This window comes from Hippopotamus amphibius, chromosome 9 (assembly GCF_030028045.1).
Source record: "Hippopotamus amphibius kiboko isolate mHipAmp2 chromosome 9, mHipAmp2.hap2, whole genome shotgun sequence".
In the NCBI taxonomy this organism is placed as follows: Eukaryota; Metazoa; Chordata; class Mammalia; order Artiodactyla; family Hippopotamidae; genus Hippopotamus; species Hippopotamus amphibius.
Window position 1 is genome coordinate 101189968 of NC_080194.1, and position 26797 is coordinate 101216764.

Below are 26797 nucleotides of genomic sequence, written 5' to 3' on the forward strand. Positions count from 1 at the left end.
CTCCTTTCTCTTTCTCTCTGGCACTAAAGATGAAACTTTGGCCTCAAGGGAGCAGCCCTCCAAAACAGAAGTCTTTGTAATCTCTGTAAAGCACTCTCCTATACCATCAAAATTATATATCAGCCAATTCTCCTAGCTGCCAGGAAGGAACTGCAGAAAAGCATACAGCACCTCTTCCTTCTGTACTCAGCAAATGTGCATTTACCAGTGTGGAAAGAGATGTTTAAGAAGAACTGAATTTAATAGTGTTGTATTTGAAGTTTTCCCTATTTTCCGAGTATTATTGGCTTGTCCTGAATGTCCATTTTGAGAATTCTATAATCACAAAAGCACCTTTCTTTTGCACCACACTGTTGTGAGGTAACGAGCAGAACCTTTGAAATCTTTACTTTAGGAAAGTAAAATTTGAACATCACAAAACTTACAGTGCTTGTTAAAAACGCAAATTCCTTATACACATCCAATGAAACATTGGCCTTAAAAAAGGAAATTCTGACACCTGCTACAACATGGATGAACCTTGAGGACATTATGCTAGAGAAATAAGCTAGTCACAAAAAGACAAGCGCTGTTCGATTCCACTTACATGAAGTACCTAGAGTCGTCAGACTCAGAGACAGAAAGGAAAATGGTGGTTGTCAGGGCTGGGGTTCAGGGGAAATGGGAAGTTATTGTTAAAGGAGTTTCAGTTTTGCAAGAGGGAAAGAGTTCTGGAAATAGATGATGGGAGTGGTTGCACAACAATGCAAAGAACCTAATGCTACTGAACTGTACATTGAAAAATAGGTATAATGATACATTGCATGCTCTGTGTATTCCACCAGAATTTAAAAATAATTTAAAAATACCAAGTTTAAAAAATCATATTCCTGGTTACCACCAGGGATACTGATTCGATAGGTCTGAACGGCCCATGAGTTTGCATGTTTAACAAGCAACCCAGCTGGTTCTGACCTTCAGATTATCCTTTGAGAAATACTAGTTTATAAAGCAGATAAGCGTACGGAGGCACTGAAGCCAGCTAGAAATGTATGATTTGCCAGAAATGCCAGATACAACTGTCTTCAATAAGGACAAGATTAAAAATTAGTTCACGTGGCGGGGGTGGGGGGGGTGGGGGTGGGGGCATGGGGCCGAGCTCTGGAAAATAGTAGGCCGGAGTTCCAGGACTACAAAAAATGACTCTAAATTGGACCTAAGAGAAGGCAATTGGTGGCACCTGGTTTGATGTAACTGTGGGTGGAGGCATGAAAAGATTAGTGAAGGGGTAGGATTCCTCACATGTATAAATCACCACTTATGAAAATGGATAATTGCTTGGCATTGAGGTAATTATGTATGCAAATTAGAAGAGTATATATATAAGCCAAACAAAACAAAGAAAATTGCTAGCACATTCTAGAGCCACCATGCCAGTCGCACCATCATTTCCAGCTGCTAAGATGTAAGTACCAGCAATGACATGGTTTCCAATTGTTTGATGCTCTGACAGTCATGTGGGGAAACAAGAACATCTTATTTAGAATGTGTTTTGAAATAAGAAAAATCTCGATGAGATCTCTCCCAGTTGATTTCATATTCTCCCCACACTAAAACAATATGACATTTAATAAATACAGGCCTAAGTAAGTTTTTAAATACTCATTCTCAGTGTCAATATTAAGTGGGAATTCTAGAATTCTCCTTTCTAGCTTTCAATTCTTCCAGCTCTTCAAGGCATATAAGTAACAAGCAGATGATAAAGGGAACAAACAGAAATGAGGCTTTTCCTCCCTTTTTCTAAAGTCTTATGTTAGACAGTGATATTTTGCGTTTGTGTTGTTTTGTATAGTGTTTTGTGTTTGTCTTGTATCTGCCTATTGTCTGGAACAGTTTGTTGTCATTCTTAGATTCATATTTCAAAGTATTTCAGGAAAAGAACCTCTATTCTTAAAGCTTCTAATCTCTCCTATTTCTCTTGAGCTTTAATGTGATAACTCTTAGATGGCCACAATGAAAAGCCATCATTTAAGATTTTTGAAGTCTGTGAGGGTAAATGGAAATGCTCTCAACTGTTTATAAATTTTAAAAATCAATAAATGATAAGAAAAAATTGAACCTGGAACAGAGTGTACACGTTTAATAAAATAAAAATAATTAAGATAGAGTTCCCACTCCACAGAGTTTACCATCTAGGTGGTAAACGCTCCCCATCTAGGGAAGAAAGGTATGTAAACAAAAAGTGCGGTAGATAATTAATTCTAGTGCTATGGTAAAGTTCTGTATGGGTAGAGTGAGGCTTGAGGAATGGTGTCATCAGGCAGGGGTGAGTCACATGCAGAGGCTCAGAAAGTCTTCATATACAAAGTGAACTGAGTCTTTAGAATGAAACTCTGTCTTTAAAAGGTATGGCACAGGGAGATCAGCTGGGTGCTCAGTGACAACCTGGAGGGGTGGGACGGGGAGGGTGGGAGGGAGACTCGGGAGGGAGGGGATCTATGTATACATATAGCTGATTCACTTTATTGTACAGCAGAAACTAACACAACATTGTAAAGCAATTATAATCCAATAAAGATGTAAAAAGAATTAAATAAATAAATAAATAAAATCAACAAGTTTACAATCTCATTAGAGTACAAATTTAAAACATGAAAATAGAGTGAATAATCTGGCATTAATTTGTATAGGACTGATTAATAGATCTAAAAGCTTTTGGAGAAGTAGGGCAGGTAGGTTGGAGTAGGTGCAGAGGGAAGGTGTAAGGGAAGTAAAGTCGAGCCAAGCCTTAGGAGGAGCAGGATATAGGCAAGTACAGTGGAGGAGATGGCAGAGCACAAGGCAGGGAAAGAGTCTAAGCAAAGTCAAGGACCAGGAGGAAACCAGCTGACTGAGCAGGTTTGGAGGGATAACAGGTTCAGATCAAGATGGGGCTTTAGAAGTAGGCAGTTTGGGGACTGACATAGAAGGTGATGTCCTTTCTCACAGAGTCCTATTTTTTTTTTTAATTTATTATTTATTTATCTACTTAGTTGCACCAGGTCTTAGTTGCGGCAGACGGGCTCCTTAGTTGCAGCTCGTGGGCTTCTCAGTTGTGCCATGAGGACTCAGTTGTGGCCTGCATGTGGGATCTAGTTCCCCGACCACGGATCGAACCTGGGCTGCCTATATTGGGAGCTCAGAGTCTTAACCACTGCACCACCAGGGAAGTCCCACAGATTCCTGATCCAGGAAGCCATATGCTGAAAGCAATACTTCAGGAAAACAAGTCTAGTTTCCATTTTGAAAATGGACTCAAAAGAGCTTAGAGTGAAGGCTGGGAGGCCAGCACAGAGGCTGCTGCAGTCCTCCAAGAGGGAGGAATTATGGGCCTGAGAAGGCGCAGCAGCAAAGAATTGGGTAGGAAAGGACTGTCAGTCACTGCCTCTGATGGTGAATTACTACATTTGTATTTCTCTTCATACTTTTCAGAATGATTCATCAACATATATGTCATAAATATATCTGTCAAGCAAATTTATCTGATCCATCAGAGAAGCCAAGTAGTTTCTCAAAGGAGGCAGAATTAGTAATGAGTGGAGCATGTCCCAGAATCCAGGGTCTTCAATCCAAATCACTTTAATACAGGGTTTCTCAGCTTTAGCACTATTGACTGTTTTGGACCAAATAATTCTTTGTTGTGGGGAGCTGTCCTGTACTTTGTAGGAATTTCAGCAGCATCTCTGACCCCTACAGTTGATGCCAGTAGCACCCCTTTTCCCCAGTTGTGGCAATGAAAAATGTCTCCAGACTTTGCCAAATTCCCTGAGGGCAGCAAAATGGTTGAGAACCACTGCTCTATGTCACACAGTTTAATTTTTATAAGAATAACACCTCCTCCTATGCTCTAACTAGGCTGATACTTTCCATTAGTTTTGCTTGTAACCTCAGGGTAGTGCCACTCAGACACTGAGTTTTTGAAGGATGGAAAGAACCCGAACAGCAAGGTCACTGCTTTTGTGATCAGTTCATTTTGGCAAGGATGGCTAAAATTCATCATCAGTGCAATTTTCTCTTCCTCAAAACATCCTTTCAAGGTGTCTCACCGTGACACACTAGTTCCATCCGGAACTGTGGGGATGATTAGCTTGATACTCTTGTCCTAGGAATTTTTTTTTTCTACTCCCTGAGACCCCATCCCAATCCCTGTGATCTTGCTCTTGGGGAATGCCCTTTTGTTCATTGACCTCTTCTTTATTCCCAGTCCCTTCCAAGTCAGTCCCTTTCAACTCAGCTTCATATGACAGCCTTATTTCTCTAACGTATTTAGTATGTGACCTCTGAAACCCGTATTAACTTTACCAAAATTTCTTATACAATTACAGACTTTGAGTGTTCCTTCCTCTTTAACCAAAAACTGATTTTGTCCTCATGACCCAAATTTCCTCCTTGACCAGAGGTGGTGGCGCCTTCTTCCCTTTTACCATGGGGTCTCAGGACCCTCAGGCATTAGCATCCAATCTGGCCTCCACATCCACTTCCAGACCACTTTTCTGGCTGCCTCTCTTCAGTATCCTCTTCTTTAAAAGTCCTCTTCTGGACACTCATGTTGCCATCCCTTCTCATCAGCTATAAACCAAGACACTTGCTTATAGAAAAGGGATTGGGCCAGACCTCCTCAGTAGAAAAATCTTCTCTCCAAATTCTAATTTGCAATAATAATATACATAAAATAAATACAGAAAATACCAAAAGATTGGGTAGGGTGCGGGGGAAGGATGAATTGAAAGGAAAATAGAGAAAAAAAATCAGTCCTTCCCTCAATTTAATGCAGCAAAAATACTTGCCTACTTCCAAAAATTAATCTAAAACAGATCAACTGCCACCAGAACGTCTTCTTTTCTGTCCTAGACCATGAGGTACATCTCAAATGTACATTTACTAATGGCTAATAGCCTGTTATTCTTCCCCAACATCATTCCAGGCTCGCAGCCATCTTTTCCCTTTAAATCTCTGAAATTGGTGCTTGCTCCTTCTAGAAACAGCCTTTCTTTCCTTCATGTCAATCCACAAGGAAGTCTTGCTCCTTGTGGTTATTAGGTGTTATTAGGAACAGCTGTCTCCACCCACAGGTGGAGATCATGTTTGTTCCAGCATTCAGAGTCATGTGGAAGGAAAAGGCTGTAAACCAGAAGGGAGCAGCTGAGTCTTGTGTTTACAGCTCCTTTGACTTAATGCTGTCCTGCTGGACTAAACTTAAGCTTCACATTTTGAGAAGACTGAGTTAATAATGACATTATGTTTGATACACTGAATTTATATTTGGACTATTCCTTAGACGACTGAGGTGAAGATGGGGAAGTTTACAATTTTATCAACATGGACAACTAAAAATTTTTTTATTGAGTTGAAATTTACATAACATACAATTAACCATTTTAAAGTGAATAATTTAGGGACTTCCCTGGTGGCCAGTGGTTAAGAATCTGCCTTCCAATGCAGGGGACGTGGGTTCGACCCCTGGTTGGGGAATTAAGATCCCACGTGCCGTGGGGCAACTAAGCTCGCACTCCACAACTGCTGAGCCTGCAATGCTGCAAACTACAGAGCCCATGCGCTCTGGAGCTGGTGTGCCACGACTAGAGAGAAGCCTGTGCGCCACAATGAAAGATCCCTCGTGCTGCAATGAAGATCCCTCATGCCACAACTAAGACCTGATGCAGCCAAAAATAAAATAAATAAATAAATAAAATACATATTTTAAAAAATAAACTGAATAATTCAGTGACAATTAGTACACACCACATTGTACAAATACCACCTTTGTCTGGCTCCAAAACACTTTTAGCACCCCAAAGGAATCCACACTCATTGCAATATGACTTTTAAACCAACCTGGGAAATTATACATGGTTTGCACAGTACTTGCAGTAGGCATTAGGTTTCTATTTTCTTTTCTCATCCTACTAGTACCTTCCAATCCACTTTATAAGATTCGATAGCTTTAGTGAAGTGGGAGTACGAGGATGACAGAGAGTAATAGGAGAAACCCCATCTAGCCTAGGTAACCTGCCTCTCTGGAAAATTGCTAGGTAACATGGATCTATATAGAATGCACTCAGCAAAAAGATAGGTGTAGGATGTTGGGACAAATAACTGCTTAAAAAATGACGATGGTAGGAGTTTGGAGGAAGTTAAACTAAAAAGAGAAACTAGAATTAAGAACAGTGCCTGGCACGTGGCAGATGCTCAATAAAGATTTGCTGAATGAATACGTGAACAAAAATAACCCTAAATGAATGAATGAAATAAGCCAGAATGAATGGATGGATGCATGCATTGGAAATGGATTCAGGATGCAAGGAGCAGTGTTGCAAGTGAGCGATTCAATAAGCCGTGGGGAGAAGCAGAGTAAATACTTTCCATGTCACTGCAGTTGGACCAGCCTTAAAAACAAATAGGAAAGAGATGTAAAGAATCTATCATTTTTTATTCAAACATTTACACTTTAGGCAAAAAGATCAAAGTTCCCACAGCTTGTGCTATTATATTTAAAATTTTAAATTTATGGGAACCTTTTATACCTAGAGAAAACAGCTTCAAGGAAAAAATATTGATTGAATTCTAGTACTTAAGGTTTTAGAAAAGGGCCCAGAAGTAGAAGGGCATCTATTATTATATACATTATTATTTATAAGCTTGGATTATTGCTCATGTCATCATAAATTTACATGACCATTTCTTAGTCAGTCTTGGTGATACTATTTCTAGTTCGTATATATTTCTTTATGTGTCATTTTTCTCTCCTATAACTGTTACTTGAAGTATGCTGTTAATTTTTAAAAGTTGTCTATCTAAAAACAAAATTTCCTGTCTAGTAAACCCTTGACTAGAAGAATCTCTAACGTGATACACACCGTCATGTGATTATTGGTATTGTAACAGACTTAATTAAAGCACTGGCATATTTTCATCTACACAATAATTAGTTTAATAGAATTTCACACAACCTAGAAGTTGCTCTAGTCCAAGAGAGTACTCATTTCAGTTCCCTTATACTCAAGTGAGACATCCTAACTCAGGGACAACAAGCAGATATGGCACATTTTACCTTCTGCAGGAATGTTCTAAGAACTGTAGGAAGCCCCCCGATTGCAGACAATTCTTGACCATCCACAGGCGTAGCTAGAGATTTGGCATGCTTCTTAGCTGAGTTCTTTCACCTGCTCATGTTTAGAAGCTAATGTATCATTATCCTGTTTGGAGGCACTTGATAACATTGCACTTGTTCAAAGTAACATTCAACTTTTCACTTGACAATTGTCTTAATCTGGTATAACAAAATACTGGGGGACTTAAAAACAACAGAAATTGCCTTCTCACAGTTCTGGAGGCTGGAAAGACCAAGATCAAGGTGTCAGCAGATTCGGTGTCTGGTGAGGACCACCTCCTGGTTCGCAGACTGCCGTCTTCTCTCTGTCCTCACAAGGGGGAAGTTTCCAGGGAGCTCTGTGGGGGCTCTTTCCCTGAGCACTAATCCCATTCCTGAAGACCTAATCACCTCCCAAATTTCCCGTCTCCTAACACCATCACGTTGGGGATTAAGTTTCAATATATGACTTTTGGGGGGACATAAACATTAAGGTTTTAGCAACAATAACCCTCTTAACCATGTGGAACAGCAAATGTAACCAGGGGAAACAGGTGCCACAGCAGGGGCGATGGGTCCAATCCTGAAATCTGTGTGGTTTACGTACTATCTGAAGCATGTCCCATAAATTAGAGCAAATGACTAGTAAAGGCAAACAAGGATCAAAGAGTACTTAAAATGCACCCACATTAAGTTATGGAGGTTAAGGTGGTGGGGGCGGGGGGAGAGGGAGCTTGATTACTTAGCTATGCCTAAGTCTTCTAACCAAACACTGGCTTGGTCCTGGTAATAAATTTAGAAACAACAAATGAAATTATCAAATTGTATTTCATAGAAATGTGCCTGCTTAAATCACAGTACAAGTTTTGAAGAAATATAGTCTTGATACTTGCTAGTTATACTAAACAGATAATTTTATCTAGTTTAAAACCTAGGATTTTGAATAAAAAAATGAAAAAATCCAAATATGTTAATAAACTTTCTTTAAAATGTGCAGAGAAGAAACCTTCCAGTTTAGTTTGAGCCACCATTTGATATGTGTGTACTAATTAACCATAATGGTTCAGTTAATTAGATATTCAAAGAGGCTATTGTGCACCAGTTGATGGGGAAAGGAAGATGTAGTCTTGCTCATTTCATTCTAAGTGGACATTTCTTCCCAGCTTGGAAGGAGCTGAACTCAGTCTTTTCGGTATTAGAATTTTCCTTTACTCTTTCTGTCCCACTTTCCCCTCCTCTCCTGCAATGAAGCTGGGGATGTATAGAAAAGTCTTCTCTTATCTTCACCCCTCCTTGCACTTTCCAAGTTACCCAGATAGCAATCTCCTGGGCTCAAAGAGCAAAGTCAAGTTCAATGGATTAGTACCATGGAAGCAAACAAATATAAGCCTCTGCTTTTGAAGAAGTGAGTTATTGAGAACTTTAAAAAGTCTACTGAGAGTTGGGGTAGTATTATTTCCCCCTGGGTTGGCAGTAGTCATCAAAGTCCATCCCACCATCATTGTGGGTGCTCTCACTTACCCTGCTTTCTCTGCTGATGAGAAGTTTCCCTGAGAACAAACAAAAATTTATTTTTTTTTTGAGGTGTCCCTTGATGTATGCACAAGGATTGTTATTGAAAGGTGACTCTTTTAAAAGGAAAAGCAACATAATGAAGTAGGCAGAATCACTATAGGGAAGAATTTCCAAAGAATGAATACTGTAAAGTGCCAGAACTGGTAACTGATGTATCAAAAGAAACATCATTAGTCTCACTGCTGTAAAACATTTTTGAGCTTCCCTGGTGGTGCAGTGGTTAAGAATCTGCCTGACAATGCAGGGGACACAGGTTCAATCCCTGGGCCAGGAAGATCCCACATGCCACAGAGCAACTAAGCCCGTGCGCCACAACTACTGAGCCCACTTGCTGCAACTACTGAAAGCCTGAAAACCTAGAGCCCATGCTCCGCAGCAAGAGAAGCCACCACAATTAGAAACCCATGCACTGCAACAAAGAGTAGCCCCCACTAACCACAGCTAAAGAAAGCCCGTGTGCAGCAATGAATACCCAGCGCAGCCAAAAAAAATAAAATAAAATAAAAAAGAAGTAATAAAATAAATCTTTAAAAAAAAAACACTTAAAATTCTCAAAGAACCTTCAAAATCATATTTTCGATTCCTCTAGATTGTGTAATCTTCTTCCACAGAGGTCTTTCAGTAACAATATTTAAAGCTATAAGTATTATCAAAATGTACATACTGTGATTACCACTGTTATCATATTCGTATTGAATATATGTGTATACACAATTGTGATTATAACTATATCTAACTCTATACACATATGGGAAAGAACTTTAGGATAAGATTCAAATGTGGTAAAATAGCCCTTGAATTAGAATGATAGGATTATAAAAGTATTTTTTTCTATTTTACTACTTTAATGTCATCATGCTTTATTTTCAATTTAAAACAATTTTAATCCTTATGTCACAAATATTTTGAGGTAAGCTCTACCCATAAGCAAGATTTCCTCCAGCTTGGAGGTAGGAAGAGAAGAGATGGCATCTGAAAGTCCTTTCTTATCCCAGAAGCCAGGCAGGTGCAAGGAGAAAAAAGAGAAGAATCTAACGGGACACCTGGCTGGGGAGGACAGTCTGCCCTGTCTTTGTCTCTCTTTGACTCTGTTTCATACATTATTTCATTAGCACTAACTGTGTGTTAAGCACGGCACATACATTATCACATTTAATTCCACGACATTATGAGGTGGGTGCTATTATACCTCTTATCTTGCAGGTAAGGAAGTATAACCACCCAAGGTCACACATCTAGTAGACTGTGTAGCCAGAGCTTGAACCAAGGACTCCTGTCTCCCAGCTCATGCCCTGAGAATAGGATTTCAACTCCCTTGCCTTGGCCTAACTTTCTTATGTTATCAGGCCCATACCTATCTCCCCAACCGCACTTCAGGTCCTTTTTCCCTGCTCCCCTCCCCACCACCAACCCCCATATTTACCTCAATCCGGAGACATCAGCCCAGGGGATGTCAGTCTCTCTGCTGCCTCAGCATCTTTGCACTTGCCTCTGCTTGGGAAACTCCTCTCCTGGCTCCTACCCAAGGTTGGATTTGTGTCACCCCTCAGATCTCCATTATGTGTCACTGCAGGGTGGCCCTCCTGAGCACCCCATGTCCCCCTCTCCCCAAAGCTGCTCCTCATCACATCACCCTGTTGATTGTCTTCATAGTCCTTGGCACACTTGGTAAATCTTTACTTATTTCTGTACGTATTATCTGTCTCTTCGCACAGGAATGCACCCTCCATGAGGACAGAGATCTTGTTGGTCTCTGTACCTCTGTGCTTCCAGCCCCAGGCACAGGGCGTGACACACAGCAGTTGATACTAAGTGCACTTAACCGCAAAGCCACATTACCTGGGACAGGGAACCTAATGGATTATTTCCCGCTTGATGACAGAGGTTCAAAAGATTTTGTAAGTAGATAATAAATCTATTTTTTTACCCACATTTTATTCAACTTTAAGCCACTTTGAGGAATCTGTACATTTATTTTCCCAGTTCTTCACAGGCTGGCTTCTGAGACTTAGATTTCAGCACAAATGACACCTCACCCGGGCCTTCCCTGGTCGTTCTCACTGGAGTCAAGACACCCGTCTGACCTTCACTGGCATTTTGGATCACTGATCACACTCTAAGTTTATGTTGACTTGTTTCTTGTTTTACCCCTCTGCCCATGAGAATGCAATGTTCTTGAGGGCAAGAACATCTTTATCTTAACATTGTACCTGTACTGTCTAGAACATTTCCTAACACATACTAGACCTTCCATAAATATCTGTTGAATGAATCAGTACACTGGCTCTGACATGTATTCTAGTTTTTTGTTTTGTTTATTTATTTATTTTATTTTTGGCTGCATTGGGTCTTCATTGCTGCACATGGGCTTCTCTAGTTGTGGCGAGCAGGGGCTACTCTTTGTTGCAGTGCACAGGCTTCTCACTGCAGTGGCTTCTCTTGTTGAGGAGCACGGGCTCTAGGTGCTCAGGCTTCAGTAGTTGTGGCACGTGGGCTCAGTAGTTGTGGTGCATAGGCTTAGTTGCTCCATGGCATGTGGGAGCTTCCCGGCCCAGGAATCGAAACTGTGTCCCCTGCATTGGCAGGCAGATTCTTAACCACTGCGCCACCAGGGAAGTCCCTTAGTTCTTAAAGTTTTTAAATGGATTTCTTTGGGATTCTTTGTAAGTAGACAATCATCATTTACAATCAATTTTCTTTTCTGAATGTTTTACTTTTTCTTCCTTTATTGTATCGACTAGAACTACCAGAACAATGTTATATAATATAGATAACAGCAGGTACCTTTGATTTGTTTTTGCTTAAGTTACTTGCCATTGATTATGACATTGATATTATCTGGGACAGACACTCCTTACCACAGTAAGCAGACATGCTTCTAATCCTAAGAATTAGGGTTTAAAACTTAGTTTAAATAATTTAGTTTACTTCAAACAAAAAGCAATCTTGAATTTTATCAAAGAACTTTTGATCATACGATATACTTCCTTTGAACTCCTGATAAGGTAAACTGTTAACATTAAAATATTCTTGCATTTCTGGAATAAACTTTACTTAGTCATTTAATATTTATATTGCTACCTTTGATTTACTGGCATTTTTCTTAGAATTTTTTCTACATCTATAGTCACAAGGGAAATTGTCCAGTGTTTTCTTGGTTTTTGTGTTTGTTTATTGACCTAGCTGTTTCAGGTGTTGCTGTTAGGCTCACAATAGTTGCATATAATGCCCTGGGAAATGTTTTACCTCTTTTTGGAACAGAATGTTGTTTGTACAAATCTCAGAGTCCACCACTTCCCTCCGTTGTCCTTCAGGTGGAGTGGGAACACTGAAAGCCCCCTCCCTAAGGATGTGGGGTGAGGCAGAATGTTTAGGACCAGGAGGAATAATGTGTGTGCTGCTTAGTTTCTTGATTTGGCGGGTTTTTGAGGGGTTTTGTCAGCTAGACTTTTGAGATCTACATCTCACATATATTGAATTCTGACATGAAAGAACAGGAGGCTCTGGTCTCCTTGCTTTATATGATATTTTGGGTTTCAGAACCATACTTCTACTATCTGTCCCAGCAGGGCTCAGTGACTTGTTTAAATACTCCAGAGGTCTTTAGGAATCTTGCATGATGTTTCTGTTATCCAAAGGGCCATGATACCTCGTTATCCTATGGAGCTCTCTGCAGCCATGTAGAGGCACATTATAGAAGACTATTAAATATAATGCCATAGATTAGATATAAATGGAAAGGGGGAATATATAAGCATATAAATAAAAATATTAAAAATAAAAATATCTAGTAGTTGGATTATAGATAATTAATACTTTTTTCTCTTTTCCATATTCTTACATTCTTACATAATAAACATTACTTGAGGGAACAACCATTCCATCACTTTCCTATGAGGGAACTTCCATGACTGAAGTAACTTCCCAGCCTCTCGACCTGATCCTTGCTTACACCTTCTCAGGGTAAATGGAGAAAAATCATCTGATTAGAGGATGGTAAGGGTACAAAATTCCTTGATCTATGCTTTTTGACTGGGTGAGACTCATCCATTAGAATGCCTGAAGCACTGGTGGGCATTCTCCCCACCACCTTCCTCAGCACCAATTATATCTGCTCCCAGATCCACATCTCCCTCTGGTCCTCTGCCCTAAGGATTAGACTTGGAAGGGGTAGTACGAGCAAGCCCATATGGCTACAGAACTAAGTCACATTCCTCCATTAACTTAGCAGTAAAAATGCTGAGATTTTGTTTTATTCTTAGTTTTGTTTTTCAGTTTTCCCCAAACCGCCAAAAATAGGTAGTACTTTTGTAGTCAGAGAAAATGCCACTTTTTAAATTGTAACTGCTCTGTGTGTGAACACTGTTAATAGGGACCTTTTACTGACCATCAACCTTGTTAACTGCTTTATGTGTGCTCTCTCAGTGAATTTTTAAATAGTCTTATGAGGTTGGTTTATTATTATCCTTGCTTTTATAGAAAAATCAAAAACAAACAAAAAAAACAGTGTTCAGAGAGTTTAAGCTGCTGTTCTCATTTGTATTCCATAATTGTGGATACAGGACAAACCAAAAAGGGAGTTTCCTACCTAGATTTGCAAAGCTATTCACTGAACAATTAGAATAGTGAAATCTGAAATGAACAATTTTATGAACTCCCTATGCAAACTCCCTTCTCAGAGTTTTCCATCTCTTGATTACTAATAAAGGCCCATAACTGCATCTTACATTTCAGCCAACTTGTATTTGCTTGTTTAACTGAAAGTTCTCACCCAAATCACCCCATAGCCTGCTGCTGAAAGAGAAGATACCTCTGTGAAAAACCTACCTGCAATCTACAGAGATGAATTTCAATGGCTTACTGCGGACATAAGTGTCTTTAGGGGACAAAAATTCAGACATTCAACCAAGTATGTGATCAGCATTTCTCTTGGCTGGATGAAATATCAGTGAAGGAAAATAACTAAGCCTTCTGCTGGGGGTTTGCCCAACAGACTGAAGAAAACTGGAGACTATGGGAGATTTCAAAAGATCATTGCTATCCATCCAGCTGCTACTATTAAAAACCAAACTGATGAGTATCTCTCGAGCTGAGAGGCTGGGCAGGAGGTTATCAGGTTCACCAGATACTAAGGATGAAAATGGCTGCTTGGAGCTGGCTGAATGAGCCCATAAAACAACCCTTTGAGAATTATTTTTACTTTAAAAGCACTAAGTTTAGCCCCACAGAACCTGGCTGTATGGTTTCCAAGGCAACCTCTATGCCTTATAAATTTCTCAGTATAAAACCTCAGTATAAAGATTTCCGAATCATATGCCCCTTTGTGCCATAACCCAGGGCTGAAACATGCCTGGGTGCTGATGCTCAGGACGGTCATTCAAGGTTCTGAACACAGCCTCCACTCTTTGTCTACCTTTGCCATCTTATCTAGTCTCAGAATTTTGGCAATTATCTTTAAGCAGGTGACTTCCAAATCTACTTCTCCATCCCTGTGTCAAGAATTTCCAGTCCCACATTTTTCACTTTTGCTCAGTATCCCCACGTGGATAAATTGCAAGTACCTCACACTCTTTATGTCTGAAACTGAACTCCTGATCTTTTTACAAACCTGCACTTCACCTATAATCAAAAAGACTCTTTCAGAAGTGTCTCCTTTCAGACACTTCTCTTGAAACCTTGCATCATCTTTGTGCCTCTTTCTTTCTTAACTCTCATATCTAATGAGTTACCAAGTCCAGCCAATATCTTTGGACTCCAATCCTCTTTTCTATTCCCACTTCCGCTGCTTTAGTTTGGGTCCTCCTTCCCCGTTCTCCTGCATCAGCATTCCAACCCAACAGTGCCCCTTGCCATCATCCTCCTCTACTTACCTACTGCTGCCAGAATCGTCATCTCAATGTTCAGCTTCAGGTTTATCATGGTCATCCTTAAAACCTGTATTGACTCCTCGCTGCGTACACAGTGGAGTCCAGATTCTTCAGCATGGCATTCACAGTCGGGTCTCTTTCTATGTCCTGTACCCTACCTCAGTGGTTTTTCAACCTTTTTAATTATTGTCTGCCAAGGGATCTTTTAAGGTTTTTTTTCTTATTTGTCCCACTCATGAAATTTTAATGCCATAGGTATACAGTCTGTTTATGCACTGGGTGTATATCTGTACTTTACATTTAAAAAGTAAGTTGTTTTACCCTCCGAGAACCAATTTTTGCTCCACTAGGAGCAGTATTGCCCCTACTTAGAATTCATACTGTAGCCGAAACACATCATTTACCAATCCCTGAATATGCCTATGTATTTCCTAGCTTCCAAGTTTCTACGCACTTTGGTCATTAGCCAAAGGAGTTGAGGGACTATGAGAAAATCCTAGAGTGTACTTCTGCTCTATTCAGTGCACTGTTCCCCTTGCCTGGAACAGACACACATCTGCCCCCACTACCCTCCATTTTTTCCTATTGATATATGACTCTTCATGTTGCAACCCAAGTACCATTTCCTTCCCTTGAAGCACTCACCTGGAACTAACTTCTTCCTTCTGCACTCTAATAGAACTTACTTTATACATCTATTACGTTCTTCTGTGTTATGTAGTCATTTTTCTATTTGTGTTATCTCCTTCACTGTATTATAAACTTCCTAAAGCCAAGGACTATCATCTTCACAGTGTATAGTGGTTTCATATAGTAGTTGAAATCAGTTCACTGCTACACTGGGAACAAAATAAGAGCCTGCCTGTGCCCACACTTTAAAAGTTCCATATGTACGCTAAATAAATGAACATACTAAGGAGTAGAAAAAATGGGCATTGTAGACAAGCCACGTTCCTAAACCATCATTAACACAGAGATTATTTATAAAGGAGTTCTGTGTGTTGTACAACATTGGTGAACTTAATTAGTTTCTGCGTCATAGAAATAACAAATAGACACCCACGGAAAGTTATTTAAATGGCTACCTGCTTAGACGTGTCTTAAATAACAATGATCAAGGTGAGCAGAGGATCCAAAGGCCGAAACAGAAACAGCCAATTTTGACACGTTTCTGTTACAGATACAAAATCTGTATTGTGCTGATTTGCCGTGAAAAGAGATGATACATGTGGAAGTACATTTTAAATGTTAGTAACCATCACCACTGCATAAGAAGTCACCAAATTAAGCCTATGGGGCAATGAAGTTGATCTGATCAAGTTATTTTTTTGTGCAAAATGAAGCGAAAAGAAACAAAATGTTTTCTGAAAAAGGCTGGATAATTTTTAAAATATATATATGAATATATTTAGAAATTTCCATCACACCTTGCAATAATACTTTCTAGGGAAAGCTATTTCTGTGGTTTCACAGGATTGCATTTTGCTTTAGTCAGAGGATTAGGTGTTTTATTACTTCCCTGAAGCAGTTTATTAAGAAGATTATCAAATGTTATAGAAAACTACAAACAGGTGCTTTTTACCATCCTTTGGGCATGACTTCTTCTAAAATACCCAAAAAACGGTTTTGTGTTTGTTTGACTTTTCTAAAGTCTGAGAATGACTTGTGGGACAGTGAGTTGGGGGTAACTGAAGGATGGGAGAGTGGCAAAGAATTTATTTCCAAGCATACACTAACTTCAGGCTTGGGGCCTGGTCCGCCCACAGCCAGCTGTATAACAGGTTCAACCCTTCCGGGTCTTTCTAATAGGGTAACCCTTCTGCCAGTTCTAAAGCTCCGAAGTGCAATTCTATTTCCTAAGGGCTCTTTACTGGAAACGAGCATTAGTCGTGAAACTCTCCTTTTCACTCCTACTAGTCAAGTTCAAGTTTTGTGGGCAAACAACAGTCAAAATAAACACGCTGGAGCCAACACTCAAGCCTCGGCCTCACTTACGGGCAAAATTACGTAGGCTTTTTAGTTAAACAAGTCTGATAGTGGGTAGGGGAGGGGAAGGGAGGAGCGTGGAAGGGCCCGCCCCTTTGGAATGGGATTGGTTCCCTCTCTCCGTTCAGCCTCTCATCTCGCACCTCGGTTGGACATGTTGAGAGAAATTTGACGGTAAGGTGTTGTCAGAATGAGCCCTGCAGGTGTGGGCTGTCCCCTTGGGTTTTGGCGTTAGATTTTCAAAGGGGCGGACTTATCACTGGCTATGGGATCAAGTTCCTGAAACTGGTCTTCTACAGCTTGAAAAATGTCACTGTAACAGGAAGCGCCAAGGAGCTTAAGTGTAATTTACACACAGTAGAGAAAATGACGAAAGTTCCTCAGGGGTTTGATTTCAGTTTCCTAAATGACGAAGAAGCCAGGAAGATCCTTCAGGTGCTGGAAAGAAATGAGGAGCTACAGAGGGCAGAGAAGGACAGGATCAGGTACAGAGCGATTTCCTTTTTCCCCGGCGTCTGGTCCACAGAGGGGGGCGTCCGCGGCGTGTCGGAGCCCGGCGTGCGCAGAGGTAGGCGGGGAGCTGTCGTGGGCACCTGTCCGCGGCCGGGGAACGCGCCGCATCCGCCCGCAGCGCGCGCCCGGCGGGGAGAAATTGGCAGTGAGTTCCCTTAAGAGCTTTGGGAGGCCTGGCTGGTGCTCATTGCAGACACGGCCTTGCGGGCAGGCAGGTCGGCGAGCTCGGGTCCCGCAGCGTGGGGCGCGCCCCTGCCCTCCCGCGCCGGCGGGTGGCTGGGAGCGTTCCTCTCGGAGAGCGCCCCGCGCGGCTGCCCCGCCCCGCGACGGGGACACGTGGGCGGCAATCGCCGCAGGGATCCAGGCTGGGTGGCGGGTCGCTCAGGTATCTCCCAGCCCGTCGAGTCGCGTGGGGCTTGCGGGCCCATGAAATGGGGCGGGGAGCGCAGTCCTGACCCCCGCGCGCCCACGTGCTTACAGAGGCCTCTGGGTCGTCCACTCTCGCCCAGTACACTCTTCCTCTGCCCCAGAGAAATCTCCCTCTCCACCCCACGCGGGCGGTCAGCGAGGCCTGCGAAGGCTGGCGCCTCACTGGAGGCCAGGTGTTTCCACCCCAAGGGCTGGAGTTCGAGGAACTTGCCGAATTGTGTGGAATGAACCTAGCTGGGACCGGACGCGTGGGGTGGCTAGAAAGGTTCGATCCCCTTGCATGTGGTGCTTGGGGAAGAAGTTTCTGCGGAATTTCACCCTTGACCTTGCTGTGCAGTGTTGTAGGTGAGGGATTAGTTACCAGGGAATGAAATCCAGAGATAATTGCCTGAGATGTAAAGTAACCAGTTTTTCTGCTGGGAAGTGTGGGAGAAGCCCTGGAATGAATTAAAAACTTTCTCACCAGTCCTGGAATAAACCCACCCAAGGCTTTCTCTAGTGGACTGTGGAAGAAAATTCAGGACATCACTCCCAGGCCCGAAAGTATGGCATTGATTGGAATTTAGAAAGCCATTTCGTTTTTGAACAACTTCTTTGTGATCTAAATTCTTTGTTTCCGCTTCCTTCCAGACATCCCACTTTCCTGCGCCCCAACCCCCCAGGAAAAAAATTTCCAAAGATACTCTTCACTTAGGGAAACCCTAGCTGGTTTTGTAGAAGCAATTAGATTACACTGGACCCAAAGCCCTGTCTTCACCCCCTACCCACCCCCACCCCAGATAAGACTCTTGTGAGAGAAATGAATACTTGAAGTTTGTGGATGTGTATTTAACACCATCATACTCTGCCTTTAGAAAAATAGGCTCCATCATTTCCTCAAACTGTGCAGAAGTGTGCCCGTGTGAGCACAGTATGTCCACACCCACACGCACCCAGGAGCATGTACCCACACGTATGCACGTGCAGTGTACACAGGCACACCCAACCTTGGGAAGGAGAACTTTAGAATTGCATGTGGTTTGTCTTCAACACATACTCCAAAAGGACTAAGAAACTGTAGTTGCTCTCAGTGTGTGTTCTTGGGAGTGTTTCTTGTTTCTGGAGAGGATGGGACTTCTTAGATGCATCCAATATATTTGGGGGGAAATTGAGGGGAGAATTAGGATATAATAGGAAGGAAGGAGGCTTCCATTTAGGATGTTATCAACATCCTATGAACTGCTCATGAACTATAGTTCTTAGAAATAGTAACATCGTTTGTTTTAAAATTCAAGGGAATTTTGACTTTTTGTATTTGACCTGGTGCTTGCCTTGTGTTTTCTCTGTAGCAGCTCATTGTGCTCATGGCAGCTGACTTTAGGGGGATCTGGAACTACACTTAGGTGGCAAAGGCCATTGGGTTAGGCCTTAGGAGGAAGGCTAAAAGCACATTTTCTGATTTCATGGCACTCAGATCCCAACTGGAGCACCAGCAGAAAAAGCCATAATGCTAAGAAAACATCAATACTGTCAACTCTTAAACAAATTTTGAAAAATAATTAGCTCAGCAATTTTTTCAATGTCACCATTAAAATATAAAAATAATTTAAGGAAAGCAGACACTTGAGCCAAATGCTCAAGGCAATTATTTCTAGTACTTTATTTTCCCCTGGTTGTTTCCTGAATCCCACTATGAAATACCTATCACTGGATAGCAGTCTTTGTGGGGTTGCTCTGCTCACCAGCTCACGTGCATTGGTTTCAGCAGCAGATACTGGCATGCGATGACATGTCAACTTGGCTCTTCTGTTTATTTTTGATGATCATATTTTACTTATCAAAAGTCGTGTAAGGCATGTCTTATAAATCAAGATTTATTATTTGGGAGAAAGTACAACAGTCCTGTCTGAGAGACTCTCCGAGGCCTTTTTACTGTACTGAGAAACAGTCTCCAGATCTCTTGATTAGGACAAAAAGGGAAGGGACTACATGCAGAAGCTTGGAAGGTTTGCTGGTTGGGGCCTATCTATGATTGTCTTGAGCTGTCTACAAGACAACTAGGAAGTAGCCTACGGTTAGAAATATAGAACCACAGAATCGTGCAAGGCCAGGGGAGTCTGGAGGTGGATGTTAACAGCACGGAACTAGTGCATGCTGGAGACCATAGCCCCACCCACAGAAACGAGCTTCCCCCCATCTTCCTTCATCAGTACCAGAACTCTCTGGCTCCAGCTTACTGGGAAAGTATTTGCATTAAATATCATAACATTTCCAATATATGAAGAGTTTATTCAAATTTTTAAGAAAAACACCAAGATTCAAATTGATAAATAAGCAAAAGATAGAAATAAATCATTCACACTAGAAGATATCCTAACAGTAAACAAAACATACAGGAAGATGTTCACCCTAACAATAATTAAGAAGAAAATAAAAGAAAATTGAAGTAACCTCAAGATATCATGTTACACCTTTAAAAATAACAGAAAAGACCTGGTGAGGGTTGAAGTGAAATGGATAGATTCTGCACATTGGTTGTGGCATTGTAAGTTGAATACCATCCTTCTGATGAACAATACGGCACTATCTATGTGCATATGACTTGCCCTTGACCCAGTTGTCCAATTCTTGGATGTTTTTCATTAGTAGGAGATTGAGGTGGAGAAGATGACCACACTAACATTTATTAAGTGCTGCCTTTTTATGTTATAATAGTAATTACTGTGATAATAATAAGCTAACATTTATTTGTCCCTTACTGTATACTAGACACTGTATTAAACTTGTTATATATATTTAATCAATCCTCTCAATAACCTCATTAGGTACACACTTTAATTTCCATTTCACAGAGGAGAAAACAACTTAAAAATGTTGAGTATCTTGTTCAAGCTAAGCAGCAGAGCTAGAATTCAAATCCAGATCTGTCTCAAAATTATTTTACCCATCATCGTTGACTAATCCTCACAACCATCCCTTGGGATGAGTATTATTAATGACTCCACACAGAAGGGAAACTGAAATTTAGCAAGGTTAAGGAACTTGCCCAAGGTCACACAGCTAATAAGTGGCAGAGCTAGAGTTTGAACTCAAATCTATCAGGCTCTAAAACCTGTATTCTTTCCTCTATGCTATATTTTTCCCCGAGTAGATGATTTAGTAGAGGAAAAATAAGACGTGCTCTCAGATGTTGCAGTGTTACCCATAATAGCAAAATAATGGGGAATTTCAAATCTAAGTAAGAGTGAAGCCATTACAAAGGACAATTATGAAGACGTTGTTATGTCCCATCTGGTCTGATATTTTAGTTCTATATTTCTGACTACCTTGGTTGTTTTGTAAACACCTCAAGCTTATCACGGATGCAACTGTGGAAAAATGCATGCGCCTTTGTTCTGTGAAAAAGCAGAACACAAAATAGTGTCTATGTTATTATTTCAGTTTCTTCCAGACATCTAGGCATGTGCATAGAAGAAAATAAGCAAAAATCCGTGCTTCTCCTTTCCATGAATCTCTAAGGGCCTGCTGCAACTCCTGGTGCATGATGTACATTCAGTAAATGTTTGCTGAAAGGCGAGGGCTTGCCCTGACAGTTGGAGACTGGGCTGTGCTGCCCTCAAGCCCAGCGCTGCCAGGATGGGAAGTCAGACCTGGGGGTAAGGACGTATCGTAGCCTGGGCAGGAATGCTGGGCACATGCCACCCCTGAGGCTCTAGGAAGGCAGATGAGGGGAGAGGTGTAGGACTTCATAGCTTAGAGGAGAGGGAGACCCAGTCACAAGGCCCTGCCTTTATAGGCCCCTGTAAATACTTGATGAAGGAATCAGTGGTCTCCACTGGCTGGAGGCAGAGGCTTCTGCAGTCCCTAGCTTCTCTCCCCACTTCTCAGTCTCCATTTGTTTCACCTTCTCACTCCCCGATACCCTCTGCCTAGCCTGACAGGGTTTCTCCCTCCTTTGAACCCTGTAATGAGCTGTAATCACTCCTACATTTATCCTCTTCTGTCCCATGAGTCTGGGATCCGAGCTACAGAAATTCTCTGAGAGCCAGTTAAAGAAATGGAAATTACCACTTAAATTCCAACCTGTGAGTTACACTCCTTTTTGGACTGTGGAAAGGGTTTTTCCTGAAAGTATTCACTTGCGCATAGATGGATAGATGTTAGATAGATAGATAGATAGATAGATAGATAGATAGATAGATAGATGGAATAAAATCTGAAAAGCAGCTTACTTTTTACAGGTCTTTGAAAAACACAACTACCTACCTATCACGCCCATCGCCCATCACCCCCATCTCATAAGTATGACTGAAATAGAAAGTACCAAGAGATTATATCAACTAGTCAGCTCACAGAAGAGATATCAATAAATAAAAAAATGTTTATTTTTCCTATTGCAGAAAACTTATAAAGTATAAGATGTTACAGTGCCAGTTGTAATTAAGTTGAAAAATGGCATGTCTAGATTTAGACTTTCTTTACTCAGTGGCAAGATTGCAGCCCAGGAGGGTTTTCTAGAATTTAGCTCTTTGATTGATTTATGCTAGTGTACTTGGGCTGTGGTTCAGTCCTTTGTGCATACACTTGTGTATATCAGAGTGGTGAAGGGATTGGTAGCTGGTGGAAACTGCAACATCCTGCAGAGGTCCAAAGCCAGATGCACAGCAGGCAGAAAGCCTGTCTCTCGTATGCTTTCTGCCTGCTCTGTCCTCTGCAGCTGGTGATGGTTGCCTCTGGCTAGGATGGACTTTCAAAAACCATTGGATGCCTCTTTATTGGGCATCTACTATGTGCCAGACACTGGGTTGGCCCTGAGAATACAGCAAAGAAATTCTGCCCCAAATGGCTTCAGTCTATGAAAGTTTTTGGTTGGTGGTAAATCCTGTAAAATGAAGAGTTCATATAAATGTAGTTTCCCCTCCTGGGGCCCTGTGTGCTGCAGAAGGGACCATGAGAACTGCCTGGAGGTCAAAGGAGTGCCCTATAGGTTGGTGTGTTCTGATAATATAACAAGGAACAGGATCAGCATCACGGATCTCTGAGGTGTCTGTGCTTTTCAGTAACATCCAATTTAGTTAATTCCTTTAAACTGAGGGGAGAGCCTCCTCTCAGACAAATTCTCCTGTCCAGTTGCTCCTTGGATTGGTCTCCATGGGCAACACACGTGGAACTACTATAATATTATAGTTGCATATCCCAAGGCTGGGGAGTAGTGTCCTTATTAGGTTTTGTGGCATTATCATAACTCTTTTCTCTCTTAAAGGTAGTTTTTATCCTCATCCTAATCTGATAAAGCAGGTATTCTTTTTCAAAAGCTAACAACAACAACAGTAATAATAGCTGTTATTTCTTTAGCTCTTGCTCTGTGATAAACTTGTGCGTAATCTCCTTTCATTATTTCTACAACAATCTGATGAATTAAGGATATTTTTAATCTCCATTCTACAGAGGAAGTTTAGGGAGGATAAGTAACTTGACTGAGATAATATTACTAAGAAGCACTGGACTTGTGAACTCCATCAGCACTTTTTTTTTTTAAATTTTATTTATTTATTTACTGGCTGCACTGGGTCTTCATTGCTGCATGTGGGCTTTCTCTAGTCGTGGAGAGCGGGGTCTACTGTTCGTTGTGGTGCACGGGCTTTTCATTGCGGTGCCTTCTTTTGTGGAGCACGGGCTCTAGGCACACAGGCTCAGTAGCTGTGGCTCATGGGCTCTAGAGCACAGGCTCAGTAGTTGTGGCGCACGGGCTTAGTAGTTCCGCAGCATGTGGGATCTTTCTGGGCCACGGATTGAACCCGTGTCCCCTACACTGGCAGGCGGATTCTTAACCACTGCGCCACCAGGAAGTGCCTCCGTCAGCACTTAGTCACTGTGCAGTGCTGCCTCCTACAATGAAGCTGAAGTGATTACCCTCACATTGCCCACCTAGCTTGTAAGAGAACCAGCACTGAGATGTTTTCACTTCAGAGCTCTTGCTATTCACTGACTGTGAAAATAGAGAACGTACAATTCTAGGTAGTCATGTGCCCTTACTAAAAATTGGGAGTATTATTACTAAGGAAAAGGACATAATGGATATTGGGGGATCGCTAATAGTATTTGCCATATATAGGAAAAATTGCAGGTACCTGTTGTCAAGGAAAATAATCAGAAATCAATCTATAATGGGAATAGAAAAGTTTTATTTGAGCCGTACTGAGGACCATAGCCCAGAAGACAGCCTCTCAGGTGACTCTGAAGAACTGCTCCAGAGAAGCATGGTTTTCAGCACAGTTTTGTATCTTGTCAGAACAAAGAACATCAGACAAGTCAGGGATACATTCCTTCAAGTTTTCAACACAAAACAGAAAACAAACAAACAAAACAGGTACACAGTGAGTCAGTACACCCTTGGCACGTGGGAAGGGAGCCATCATCGAAGGAGCAGCTGCATTTGTGTCTCAGGCAGGAAGGCATTTCATCATTATTTTTAACATGGAAGTTCTTTACTTCTGGTCATTGTGCCCTTTTCTTTAATAATTAAAACAGATGCACAATGTATGTACACACAGGCTGTTTTACTTAGCACAAAATTCAAGTTTACTCATGTAAATATAATCCAGAATGACTTCCCCGTACCTCGATATGTAAAATTTTCTATCACTGTTTGTTTTTTTTTAAATATGCATTTTGTAAGGATATACTCTAAACTATTAAGATGGTTATCTCTTAGATGTGATATTTAAAGGGACTCTACCCATTTTACTGTTATTTTATTCCTTAAAATTCATAGGTTATTTTTTGATTATTTCGTTTGCTAATAAATGCAAAATAACTATCGTTTCCCTTTGTAAATATGACTTTTTAAATATTTGTCTTAAAAACATCTGAATATTTTTCTGCCCTTTTCTTTATAATGTTTTATACATCTTATAATGTTAATGTATTCATGGGTAAGTTGGTTTCTGTACATCAATCTTGAGTTCTTCATGGTCAAGGATTGTCTTAGGGATGGAGAGCCTCACACACCTGGTAGGTAACTCAGCTCCTGATTAAGTGGACCTTGACTTACTTCTGTGAGGGAGTACAGAGGGAGGGAGGGATAGATCTGGGGAAACCATATGAAGGACAAAGAAGGTCAGGTTAAGGTTAGTCAGAAAATATTATTCCTGTTAGCACATTTGGGTTTTAAAACTGAGAACTAGGGCTTCCTAGGTGGCGCAGTGATTAAGAATCCACCTGCCAATGCAGGGGACACGGGTTCGATCCCTGCTCCAGGAAGATCCCAGAGGCCGCAGAGCAACTAAGCCTGTGCGCCACAACTATTGAGCCTGTGCGCCACAACTATTGAGCCTGTGCTTTAGAGCCTGTGAGCCACAACTGTTGAGCCCATGTGCTGCAACTACTGAAGCCCACATGCCTAGAGCCTGTGCTCCGCAACAAGAGAAGCCACAGCAATAAGGAGCCCATGCACAACGAAGAGTAGCCCCCACTCACCACAACTAAAAGAAAGCCCGCGCACAGCAAAAAAAAAGACCCAACACAGCCAATAAAATAAATAAATAAATAAATAAATAAATGAATGAATAAATTTAAAAACAAAAAACAAAACTGAGAACCAGTTGGTTAAGAGCCTTACTGAAGCAATTCAGGTCTGTTGTTCTGCAGTTAGTTGCTACACAGGCCATAATACTGAGAGCCCCCTTTACTCACCTTTCAGGAATGTTTCCTCATTGGCATCGCCAATGGCCCTATTTAAAGGCTCAAAATATCAGCTCGGCATACCACAGGAGCCAGCTTCCTTATTCCTTTGTGTGTTAGACTTTCTAATGATGAACGAGGAAATTAGGGGCTACAGTGACCACCAAACTCCCCACTTTCCAAAGAAAAGTTCCAGTGTTTTATATTTATATCAAGTTTGCCTTGGTTTCAACTTGAAAACAATGCATTTAATGGCAGCTGAAGGAGGGAGGGGTCTGATCTGGGGTGGGGAGAGAATAACCTGGCAACCACTGCTCTGTTCTCCAGATCTGTTGAAAAGGTCTGTCCTCCAGGTATCAGGAAGGGATATGCTCCCTCTGAAGGCACTTGGAAGAATCTGTCCCAGGCCCTCCTAACTTCTGGCAGCTCCTGGGCTGGTGGCAGTGTAACTCTAATCTTCACAAGGCATGCTCCCTGTGTGCGCATCTGCCTCTGCTGTCCAAATTTTGCCCTTTGCGTAAGGATACCAATCATACTGAATTAGAGCCCATCCTAATGACCTCATCTTATCTTGATTACCTTTGTAAAGACCCTATCTCCAAATAAGGTCATATTCTGAGGTACTAGGGGCTAGGACTCCGACATATCTCTTATGGAGGATACAGTTTAATACATAACAGTAAGCCTGGTTCAATATTTTAAAATAAATTACTATAAACCACTATATCAACAGTCTTAAGAAAAAAATACCTGATAATATCAATTGATGCAGAAAAAAGCCATGATAAAAAACTCTTGGCAAGGAGGAAGTGGAACCTGGTAAAAGGCATCTACAAAAAACTTATAGCTAATATCATACCTAATGATGAAAGACTGCTTCCCCCTAAGATTGAAAACAAGACAAGGATGTACAATCAGTCTTACTGTTCCTGTTTAACATCATACTTGAGGTCCTAGCAAGGCAAAGAAATGAAAGGTATACACATCAGAAAGGAAGAAATAAAACTATCCCTATTTGCAGATGACATGATTGTCTACAAAGAAATCTCCCCAAAAAGAAGTAAAAAAAAAAAAAATCCTGGAATTAATAAGTGAATTTAGCAAGGCTGTAGGATACAAGTTTAATACACAAAAATCCATATACAAACAATGAACAATTAGAAATCTAATTTTTTAAAAAAATTATGGAAAAACAAAGGAACTAAATAGATGAAACAATTTTGAAAAAAAGAAAACTGAAAGTCACACTACTTGATTTTAAGACTTACTATAACGTCACAGTAATCAAAATATCATAGGATTTGTGAAGCGAAAAACATATAGTTTAATGGAACAGAATATAGCCCAGAAATAGAACCCCAAAATATAGCCAATTGAATTTTTTACAAAGGTATGAAAGCAATTCAATGAAGGGTAGTCTTTTCAACAAGTGGTGTAGGGATGTTTGGGCACAAGGCTAGAAACATTTTCATCACCCCAAAATTAAACTCTTTAAATAGTTACTCTTCAAAAGACAAATACCATATGATATCACTCATATGTGGAATCTAAAATATGACACAAATGAACTTGTCTACGAAACAGAAACGGACTCACAGACATAGAGAACAAACTTGTGGTTGGTTGCCAAGAGGGAGAGGAGTGGGGGAGGGATGGA

General features: G+C 41.1%; 1 protein-coding gene across 4 annotated transcripts in view; it reads left to right on the forward strand.

The window, feature by feature from the left end:
• The first annotated feature begins 1402 nt into the window (after positions 1-1402).
• Positions 1403-26797, forward strand: part of EXPH5 (exophilin 5) — a 91583-nt gene continuing 66188 nt past the window's right edge. For 2 of the 4 annotated variants that reach the window (XM_057747608.1, XM_057747609.1), the window contains exon 1: positions 16779-17021. In XM_057747608.1, the coding sequence (XP_057603591.1) occupies positions 16903-17021 (119 nt within the window). In that variant the 5' untranslated portion in view covers positions 16779-16902. Of the gene's footprint in view, positions 1445-16778; positions 17022-17088; positions 17105-26797 lie in introns of those variants that run through there. The other 2 variants (XM_057747610.1, XM_057747612.1) reach the window with 2 other exon arrangements.